General features: G+C 34.8%; 1 protein-coding gene across 1 annotated transcript; it reads right to left on the reverse strand.

Annotated features, from left to right (window-relative positions):
• Positions 1-509: 509 nt before the first annotated feature.
• Positions 510-3,676, reverse strand: LOC126875576 (dnaJ homolog subfamily B member 6-like). The gene is made up of 5 exons (XM_050638528.1): positions 3,575-3,676; positions 2,539-2,648; positions 2,086-2,262; positions 1,361-1,619; positions 510-1,185 (listed from the first exon to the last, which is right to left on the reverse strand). Exons 1-5 carry the CDS (start codon positions 3,637-3,639, stop codon positions 1,092-1,094), a joined length of 705 nt encoding a protein of 234 aa, XP_050494485.1. The 5' UTR covers positions 3,640-3,676; the 3' UTR covers positions 510-1,091.
• Between the last annotated feature and the right edge of the window lie 8,432 nt (positions 3,677-12,108).

Genomic DNA, 12,108 nt, shown 5'->3' on the forward strand with positions numbered 1-12,108 from the left:
CGCGTCACTGGACGTAGCCACGGTCACGGGAGGGACGTGTACCTGACACAAGTATGGAATGATTATATGGCTCTCCTTAAAAACAAAGACTGACCCGAGAAGTGGGCACAGGAATATTTATATATTATTATAATAGTATATATTATTATAATAGTATTATTTATATATTCATATTTATAGAATATTTGTATATTCATATAACAGGGCAGTTTCATTTGGATTACGAGTTAGTTGGTTAGTCGTTGGGCGAATTGCTGATTGAGTTATCGAGAGAGTTATCCGAATCGTGTATTACGTTGGCACTCGTCATCCCGTGGACTGTGGATTCGTTATCGAGCCTGAATTCGTTGTTACCATCATCTCGACCATCCTATCGCCGCTACTACTCATAGCCTCTTGTAGCGTGCATATTTGTACTGTTACGTTTTGTTTGGCTCGTTTTGGTTGTGCTGCCGTTAATTTTTGAATTCAGATTAAATTGTAGTGTTGTCTGTTATTCGTCAGGGGTTGTGAGGCTCGAATTTGGTTTCTATACAAATTGTTAAAATTTATTTAAATTTCAAATTGGAACGCTCACTCGCGCTATTGGTAGTTTTAGTCTACGTTACGGCGCGTGCGCAGCGCGGGACGTGACATACCAATAAACATTAGCTATATAAATTGAGTTAAGGGTCATCGAACGCCCCAAAATTCCAATTCTAATTCGACATGTATTTTATTGTTCTCTTGTACAATGTGTGGAGAAGTGCATCGATCAGCAACACTATTACATTTAAATTTTTAAATTTTCTAACATAATATTTCAACGATAAAATAAGTAAAATAGATAAAACAAAGTAAATTGATGAAAAAACAATATAAATAAGAGACACAAGGATATTTTGAATTGTTAAATTAGCCGCGGTGACGATTACGCTCTCTTCTCTTTCCTTTTTTTTTATATTATTATCAGGTAGATAGGTAGGAGAAACACAGCAGGTAGAGTGCAGAAATATTACTCGCAAACGTGACACGATGACAGGAATTTCTCAATTTCCAAGCTGAATCCAAGCTGATCAGGCGAACGTTTTTGATAGAGAAGTGATTTAATTTTATCTTATTGGGAGTTGCACGCCGTTCACCGTACTCATCTTTAGCACATCATTCTCGTACGTCAATATTGTTTCCTTTTCACCGTCGCGAATCCTGAAACAATCACAGATACAAATCGTTATCGTTTCTGTACATCTTGCAGATAGTACATGAAAATTCTATCGAAGATCTCATGTTGTTTTACAAATATAAGTGACGTCTCATGTCTTATGGGATCACCTACATACGATTTATTATCTATGATAAATTCTTTGTTCATTGTTCTTACTTTTTGATGGTGATCTTTTTGCCGTTGACAAATTTAGTTGAAACACTTATCTGTCTCATACAATAAGTAACGCGGCCTCTACTCGCATTGTACCAGGTCAAGTTTCCTGGCAGACGTCGAAACACATTGTGTTGCCGCAATAATGATGGGATAGCAAAGCGAGGAGCAGCTCCTAACGGGCCAAAGAATCCCGGCGTCCTGCTTCTGCTTGAATGACTATGCCTGTTGAGTCTGCTGGGTACACCGATTCTAATAAGGTCTTTGGAACAATTAAAACACTAATTAATCACATGGTTCTTACTACTATTTAAACATCTGTGGCGGATCGGTACCAACAGGACGCCGACAGGTCGAGGCATCAACGCGGCGCAACACCTCCCGGGCAATCCGCGGATACCAACCGCCAACACCAGAGGGCTACGACGACAATGAGTCTGTCTATCTCGCTAGCGGTCGAATATACTGGCGAACGATACAAATACCGCACCTAGCGAGACTCCCTCTACGTCTAAGGCAGAGACTACCGGGCACGGAAACGCAACCTCTCTTTTCATCCGCCACACATCTATTATTCGGTTAATTACTTGAATACGTTTTTTTAAGTGGATAAGGTAACTGCATATTTATTTGCGTGCTCCAATATTTCATTCTATGTGTCTCAGGGTACAGGTAGTTGGTGCTACACAGAATCACCGATTAAAGACTAGCAGAATGGGTTTACTTACTAGAGATCAGGTTCTCGAGAGGAGCATCAAAGAATTCTCTAAATACTTCCTCAGGGGGTCTAAACATGAAAGGTGGAATATTGAAGTGTGCATTAATGTCGGTCCTGCATTGCCTCTCAGCACATCGCGTTTGAAGTCCTCCCTTTCCATATTGATCGTAGGTGCTTCTTTTCCTTTCTGAAAAGCATATAAAACAATAAGCGATCATTACTAATTGTAAAATAAAAGTTGAAGGCAGATTGCTTAGTTTTATTTGTTCCAAATTCCAAGGGTTGTCAGGTTAGTAGAATACGCTGAATGATTGATAACATCAATCTGAGGTCGTCCTCCGCAAGAGCAACATCATTAAAGAGGAAACGATCTCGGGAATCGTCGAAGTCGTAGACAGCCCTCGAAGAATTTGTAAAAACTTTAAGAGATCAAATACAGTGACGAATAAATACAGAAACTTACCGTCAATTAAGACTTCGTACGCCTCGGATATTTCTTTGAATCTCTTGTTCGCTTCTTCCAGGTTTTCAGGGTTTTTGTCTGGATGCCATCTCAATGCCAATTTTCTATATCTGTAAGGCAATGCTTTGTTTAATCAACCGACCAGCGATGCTTCTTTATAGTAGAACTTAAGAAGTCTCTTGACTCCCTCTAACCAAGATTGCTGATCGACTTCTAGATCAGAGCCAGCTGCCTCAACGGAGTTGAAATAAAAAGCCATTCAGTCTTTTCTCACCCATCGTATTTACCATTCGTCTAATAAAATAGCACCAATGACAAACAAGTAATCACACTTATTTATGATAAGGTAATTCATTTGAACATATATATACAGGGTGGTTGGTAACTGGTGGTACAAGCGGAAAGGGGGTGATTCTACGCGAAAAAAGAAGTCGAAAATATAGAATAAAAATTTTTCGTTTGAGGCTTTGTTTTCGGGAAAATCGACTTTGAATTGTCGCTCGGTACGCGTGCACTTTATCGCGTCTCGTTATAACGGATCTCACTGTAGATTTTTAAAAAAATTAAAAAAAATTTTTATTCTATATTTTCGACTGTATATACAGGGTGGTTGGTAACTGGTGGTACAAACGGAAAGGGGGGGCGAAAATATAGAATAAAAAAATTAAAAAAAAATTTCTACAGTGAGATCCGTTCTAACGAGACGCGATAAAGTGCACTCGTACCCAACGAAAATCCAAAGTGGATTTTCTCGAAAACAAAGCCTCGAACGAAAAATTTTTATTCTATATTTTCGACTTCTTTTTTCGCGTAGAATCATCCCCCTTCCGCTTGTACCACCAGTTACCAACCACCCTGTATATATATCTTTATAACACATATCCTCGTTGAACTTGGCTTTTTCTTTATAATTTTTTTTTAAATACTAATTCAATCATATCATAGAATATTAAATGCAAGTTAAACGTTCGAGTATTCTTGTACATTCTTCTCCGTTGATAACGGGCTGCTCTGCTCTTATTGAGCCATTACTTACGCCTTTTTGATGTCCTCGTTCGTGGCGGTTTTTTGCACGCCTAGTACATTGTAGTAGTCAGCCATCGTTCACAGTGTTTGCACTTAGATGTTAGGATTTAGGCGAACACCTATCGAGCAATGCAGAGAGACGGTTATAGTAATTAGCACCCATGTAACGAGACACGTGTAAAGATACAACTTTTGTTCCGACAGTCTAGATGTTTTGAACGAAAGGGGCATCTTTAGAAAAAACAAAAACCACGTAGGAAAGAAAGCTTGATAGTATAAGGTACGACAGAGGTTTATAAACCTCTATAGAGATTAGATCTCTATACCTCTATAGAGGTAAGACCTATATACTTCCACATTTAGGATAGTTCTCTATGATGTTAACAAGTTCAATGAAACATTGTTTCGACCACTCACGGGGAGACGCGACCTCGAAGAAGCGCGTCAACGGGAATTACGATTTGAATAATCGACGCCACGAATATAAGTAGTATAAACGAAGTATATAGCTAATTTGAACAGGTTATAGTATATATACTTCCAACAACTACGTACACTGTAATATGTGTATGTCGACTGTCAAACTACGAGTGAGACTGATTTCGTGTTACCGTTTGTGATTTGATGGTTGTGTAACTGAGTTTTAGACTGTTCAATTTTCGAGCTGAGATTCAGACTGTTGCCTAGCTGAGATTTAATTGTTTACTGGCTTGTCCGCTCTCATGCCATTACGGAGAAAAGCTCGGTGTGGGTGCGTTTGTTGTATGAAGAAAGCGGATTCGTTGTGCTCACACTTTTCGTTAGGGAAGTGGGGGTAACGATTCGCGATGCCCATTGGTTAGAGCCAACGTTAATGAATGTAGCAAGCCTCCTAGCAATGTGGCTCGAGGGTGACACTGACCGTGGGAAAAATCCGCTTTTCCCGTTAGATAAATATTTGCCTTCTCCATAATTTGTAAGAGCGCGCAATAAATCTAAGGATTATTCTAAGGACCATCCATAAAACAAAACACTTACAGGATTAGAGATACTTTCAAGTTAAAAGATTAATTTTATGGCGAGTCCTTAGGTTTAGTCCTTAGGTTTAGGATAACGAGGGATGGCGTGCGGATTGTATCATGCGACAGACAACGAAGACTTTACTATTTTACTGCTGCTAATTCATTCGGGAAGGGACCTTATTGCCGGCGAAGGACCATAGAATCAACAGCGGTTCGTTAAATTGTTCTATTTGCCCCCTTTCGCGGCCTCTGTGCCACGTAAGTAGTAAAAATTTCGGCTTTTTCGGCAGAGAATCCTGCGAAGAAGAAACTGCGCCTTCTCTCTATAAATTCTCTTTTAGAACGAATATCTTAAACGGTAAATTCGTATTTTATAATCCATTTGCTGTAGAAATTTTAAAACGTTCCAACGTACAACGCACAAAATATACTCGCGAAAGGTATCGAAAGAAGGTCGCGCAGGAAAGTAATTGTCATTTTCAAGTAACAACAAACAAAAATGCGCTTTAAATAGTTTTGTTCGTTCGTAACTTTCCTCGTAATTTTTTAGCACAACCACCATCCCTGTTTCACCACTTACCTCGATATTCTATGATTTTTTGAACACACAATTAGCCATACACTTGCGTCGCCAGTTCGCATAACCATCGTTCACGCAGTATTTAATTTCAACCTACAGGTTTCTGAAATACTTGGAACGAAGGCACACAGGGATAATCACGCCGCATCTCGCGCTGTTGCCATTTTAAGTAAACAAAGTCCTCGCTGGCAACCGCAACTATCCAAATATCTCGTTCGTCGCGCAAGGATCGAATTCGTGGCTGCTAAACAAGTCTTTATCAATTTGATTGTTCACCGTTGCTTTGTTCGATCTCCACTACGCGCGGACACTCGTCAAAATTTCAAACTAAATTCCATGAAAATTTCTCGCGGTGTTGGACAGTTCTTCCGCGGTGTTTGAAATTTCAACAATTTTTCTGAATTTCTGGCTGAATTTTTCGGATAAATTTGTCGCCGGTTAATCGATTTCAAGCTTGTTTCGGGTGATTTTTAATTCTACAAGTTGTGGCTGCGAGCTTCCAAAACTTGCATAATCAAATATTTCCGACGTTGATTTTAATATAGGAAACTTTCACGCGAAGATTTTCTGTCTGTCATTTTGCAAACATCTGTCTATTCACTGTCTTTATTTATTGCGTTTTCTTAGAAATTCCTTCGCCGATATTATCGAACTTAACATTTCTAAAATTTATACCGACAGAGAAACTAATAAATTTTTATATTTCAAACTTTCGGTAATAGTGAAATATGACAAGCACCTGAAACTTTGGTTTAATTGAAAAATGGCATAAAGTAACAATTTTGTTACGATGCAGGTGATTTGATATGAGATGGTGTTAGATGTAAGTGTCCAAGTAATACTCTCGATATTCAAACAAAATGGTTTATTAAACAATTAACAGTCAACAATCAACAATCACGCATCTCGAATGTGTTTACTTCGTGGTTACGCGAAGTGAGCCTTCGCACTTCGCTGTACGAAACGGAATGAATCTTTTGTTCAAAACCAAACGGATTCTTTTCTTTGTTGCCCATCGATATCTCCACTACGCTCGTGTTTGTTAGACGTCCGCCATGTTTTGATGGTATAGAGTTTTGTGTCGCGAAGCCGTCGGAAAGTTTCGTCGTCGAATGCTGCTACAGATAATTCGCGGTATTCCAATCTATCTTCGTTGTATAAGATTAAAGAACATGTAGATAAAATTATTTCCTCGTACGATTTAGTCAGACAGAAAAAATCGCAGCATAGGAACAATCATGCTAAATATCGATTCTGTGTCTTACAACACATTCATAACGTATTCACATTTCACACACGAAACACGCCGCGTCTGCTCTTCTCTTCTATTACTTTCGCTGTAATCGACAGAAAAGGCAGGAAGCATCCTTTTCGGCAGGTTTTCCGCCGATATTCGGAGTTGGCAACAAGCCATTAGAACCTAAAATTCCACGTCATATTTTCTATTTGTCAAACGTTTGCATAATCGACACGAAACGATAGCATTGACATACTAACGAATAGTTGGAGCGATTTGCTGTAAAGTTTCGACAATTTTTGTTCACTTTGTCGAACGCCTAAAATGCCAATTAAGTTGTCCACGTGGTTCGAGTTGCAAACTTTATAACGTGCAACGTGGAAAAACTCTAACTTCTAAAAAATAGCTGATGCGCGGTTCGTATCGTAAACTTGGTATAATATCATATGACAAACAATTATTATTACACGCAAAATGAACAATCTAACGCTTTTTTCCTAGGAAGCTCCCTTCCATCTTGTCGAACAAACTTCAAACGGACACGTATAATACGTTTCAAAAAATAGCTTGCTTCACGAAATGCTGAGAGCTCTCGTTGCGCATTCTCGCCACGCGCAGACAAATATCCACGTGGCTCTGCGCATGGGATGTACGTACAACAGTAAATAATACATCTAAAACAATAAAATCAATGAATTAGAAAAAAAGGGCTATAGGCAAATATTTTACAATATGCAGTGACATAATCTGCAATTTATTATAAAATAATTGATCCGAACAGAATTTATTATAGAAGAAGGTTGCTGAATATGATAGACATTGTCGAATACTAATCGAATAAAATCATTTAGTTAATTTTACAGCCAATTAGTTCATACTATTCGCTACATAATTAATATCTGTATCACGTACAGCGATGCAGGCGGTATTGAAGAAAAAAAGCCATTTTATGTTACAACTATAACGAGTAAATTTACTCGTTTAACTTGAAAAGAATTAAAAAGGCACCTGACTTTTAAGTAAGCATTAAATAAGAATTTTAAATATCGCAAACAGTGATGTAGGTATTATTCAAGAAAAAAGAACATTTTATTTTATAATTAGCACGAGTAAATGAACGAATATCGATAATATAATATAATGCTTAATATGAATTTTATCTGTCTAATTATTTAATACCTTAACTTATTCCACAGTAACGTCATCAACTGCCGTTAAGCTTTTTTCTCTTTTTGTCCAAACTAATTGATAGTCGAAAACTAGTATCAAAGAAGTGTGAATTTAATCTTAGTTTGTAGAAACTATCATCTCGACACCTTGTCAGGTTATATAAGGAACACACAAGTCGCGCACGAGCTCTTTTGTGCCTGAACTGCCGGAGAGTGAACATCGAAGAAGAATTGCAATATGAGGTAAATAAAAAAAAAATATCAAATAATAACATTGAAACTAGTAATTTATGACATCTAAGCCATTAATTTACAACACTTAAGTTATTCATTTATAACATTTAAGTCATTAATTTATAACATTTAAGCTATTAGTTTATAACATTCAGACCATTAATTTATAACATTTAAACTATTACTTTATACATTTAAACCATTCATTTGTAACAGTCAAACTATTAATTTATAAAATTTAAGCTATTAATTTAATACATTTAAAACATTAATTTACGACAATGAAACAATTAAGTAACAACATTCAAAAGATATATTTATAACATCTAAACTATTAATTAACAACGTTCAAAACATTAATTTATAACATTTAACCTATAAATTTATAACATTTAACCTATTAATTAATAACAATCAAACCATTAATTAACGACATTTTAAACATTACTTAAGAACAATTGAAGCACTAATTTGTAATATTTAAGCCATTACTTAATAACAATTATATCATTAATTTGTAAAAATCAAACCATTAATTAACAACTTTTAAACCATTACTTAGTAGCAATTGAAGCATTAATTTATAATATTTAAACCACTAATTTATAACATTTGAACAACGATATCATGCTAAAAACTGTTTTAATATAGTCTAGTCTAGATCATCCAAAACAGTTTTGTTGATCTGGACTGGACTAATACCTCCATAGGGGGCACCGTAAGACGTCATGGGCCACCGTGGGATGCGTGCGCTTCGCCTTAATTATTCATGAGGTAAATACATATGTTAAGTGCATTGCGATCCCATTCTGTACAATGATACTTATCCGTCTTGAAACGAAAAATAAAAATCTCTTCTCTCTTCATTCCCTCGCTTACCACACAGAAAAAATTGTTCTCGCGATTTATCGGTTCGCGATCAAAAATTAATCAGTTGATTAATCTTTGGAAAACGATACCAAGCCAAGAACTACGCTACAGTCCAGTTTGGATCACTAAGAGAATTTTGGATGATCTAGACTGGACTGCACCGTGGGACACCATGGGACACTGTTCACCTCCATTTTTCATTATCTCCAACTTTTGAAATAGCAATCGCGCATCGTGTTTTGTTCTGTAACTGATTTTTTGCAGCCTCCGTTTCTACCATTGGCCTTTCAATGGTTCCTGCCTAATGTTAGTCTCCCTGATGATACTCGCTGGGATAGTGCAGCACGATAACGCCCTCTGTTTCTCTGTTTCAATAATTTATCAATTTTCATAACTTAATTATAAGCATATACTATTATTTAATAATTAATTATTAAATATATAAATCTAATATGTTCTTACACGCACAAGTTTGTTTTGCTTTCAAATGTAAGATCATGCTATAGTAATAAAAATTTTGGAATTTATACATCAATTAATAGCAAAGTAAATAATGATAATAAATTATATTCAGTTAAAGAAATTTCTCTTTCCATGATAGTTCCGCTATTAATTCTCAAAGACCATTGTAAATTGCTAACATTTTTGTCACGTTTTTCTATTTATTACAATGTTTGAATCATTGAAATATATTTATTAACAATTGTATGAATAATTAAGTAATATACCGTAATGATATTCTTACTAATACAATATTTTGTTTAATAGTAGCAGCTACACTCATGTAATATAAAAGCTTTTCATTAAGAACATAATCTTGTTCGTAATTGTTACTGAACATTGTCTTAAATACGTTTTCTATTTCTCAATCTCATCAATTTGACTGTTTGAATACAATAAATTTGCGCGCGCTCGTGTATACGAAAATCGAGTGTTCCTATTGGCGGAATATATTGCGAAGTCAAATTTAGCGTGCCTATTGGCGCAGAATATTGTCAAATGAAATTGAGTGTTCCTATTGGCGCATTATATTGTGACGTCATATCAAGCGCTCCTATTGGTTCAGAATATTGGAAAGTCGTAGTTTAAACCGGGCCAAGAGGTGACATACTCCTGAAAGTCGTGGAGCGAAAATTCGTCTCGTCGAACGTTATCCTGTTGTTAGTACCTTCATTTCGACCTTATCAACGATTCTACACTTCTATCTAGTTCATGCACATAGTACGTTCGTATTTAATCAGTTATTGATTATAATATTAGTAAAATTAAATAGTATCCCGAAATTTTCTTTTACCTTTATCGTTGACTGCGTATTTGACAAGTTATAGTTATTGATCGTTCATATTGAAGATCTTTGAAGTAGAATTTGGATTCTATTATTACTTTATTTCACTATAATTGCTTACACTGTTGTAAATTATTGGTTTATTATACATTTATTATTGACTGTAATTGTGATGGTTAAAATTATCGATAATTCACATTACACCGATCTTTACCATAATTTGTTCTGTTATTGCAAATTATTGGTTTTCTTTTGTGTAGATTATTGGCTGGTCACATGACTGAAATAGAAAAGGCGTTCACATCACAAACGCCACAAGCGATTAACGATCGATAATTCGAACTAAAACAAGATGGATGTCATAGATGATTATTAATAAATGGAGTCGTTGATTTCTCATGCAAATTTGGTAACGATTGAGGTATTATAACAAAACAGAGGTACGTGCTCGACTATTTTCTCTTTTTATTGGATCAATAGTAATCGATATTTGCTACATAATTGCTATACAGCTTACAATTGGTATATAGTAACATCATTTTATAAATAATTGCATAATTTGTTGAAAATATTAAGATGAAAGAAAAATAGGTTAAAGAAATCACATTTGAAATTGTTCACATATAAAAATATTTCGGGTATATAGATTATCGTTAATAATCGGATATACTATTAAGTAATTAATTAATGTTTTTATCTTAATATATAACAAATTATGCAAATCATTTAATTGTTATTTGAAAACAATCTAGTACGAAATTATTATATTTTTGTATATTGAAATGAGAAAATATTAATATGATATAATATAATGAGAAAATTTTTATAGTAATTAGATTTTAACACAATTTTATTATTATTAATATTTCAAGTTTGAATAGAGTTTTATTTTTCATTACCTTAGACTTCTTTAACAATGAACGATATATTTTTAAGAACAAATTATAATATTTCATTTGTTTTGTTTCAGTTTTTCATAATTTCTACCTTTTCTTGTGCTTCGAGGAGGACGCAGTGATGCTTCAAACCTAAGCATGTAAGAATCTTTGCATATCGCACTCCAATTAATTTTATTCCTTGTGTTTTGCTTTAATTATTCAAAATAAAAAAAGTCTAATTTTATACTTTAATATCAGAGTTTCAGTTGTTATAGTAATTAGAGTACACTAACAATTTAAAATTTGTTGCCGTGTCATTACTTAATTTCCAAAATAAATTATTCACGCATGTATTATTTATATATCTATACGAAGACATGCTTTGTTAAAGGTTTATCACTCCTTCCTCTTCCTCCTGCTTCCTGAAAAGGACCTAGTGGTGCTTCACAAGCCAAGAATGTAAGTAATATGTAAATTATCTAATTCTATTTCTTATATATCAATTTGCTACTCCTAATTTGAATATTGTCAGTATAATTTTAATAGATATTAACAGACATTAATCTTCCACTGCTTTAAATTTTCCCATTAATTAACGTCATATTTAAGAGCAAATTATAATATTCCATGCATTGTTAACAGTTTTTTCTATGATGGGATTGCATGACTCGTCTTTGATGACGGTCTTCACGACGACTTTCCTGGGCTACCATAGCATCGATGACTATGTTCCTCGCATCTTATCGTGAATCGTATGCATTTTTGTCTCTCTGGTCACTCAATGATGTCGTAGGACGAAAGGTCCGAATGGATACGGGTGACTGGTTGTACTACGTAAAATTTTTTACGAGCACAGTGACCGCGGGTATTTATTATACTCGTGAGTACTAACATTTTCTTTTTTAGGATAGGTCTTTTTGCACATCGCGTTTTTGTTTATGTTAATTACATGATACTGAGAAATTTTATATTAACAATATTAATAATTCTACTAACTGATAAAAACGACATTATATTAACAATTAATTTGAATATTTGTGATTGAAAATATACATGTATCTTCACTATAATAATCACTTTTAAAATTGGAATGTATTAAAAACGTATATGTACAGAGAGTTGCAATGATTTAATTAAATATTTCGCAGTGACGAAGTCGGACGCCCGACGACTTTGTTGCATTAAAAATTGCAATTACATATTTAATAATAACGATAATAAATAATTTTTTATTTTACCTTCTATTCTCTCATGGCACTATTCTGATGAAGTTAATTGTTTGCCATTCAT

This window comes from Bombus huntii, chromosome 18 (genome assembly GCF_024542735.1).
Source record: "Bombus huntii isolate Logan2020A chromosome 18, iyBomHunt1.1, whole genome shotgun sequence".
In the NCBI taxonomy this organism is placed as follows: Eukaryota; Metazoa; Arthropoda; class Insecta; order Hymenoptera; family Apidae; genus Bombus; species Bombus huntii.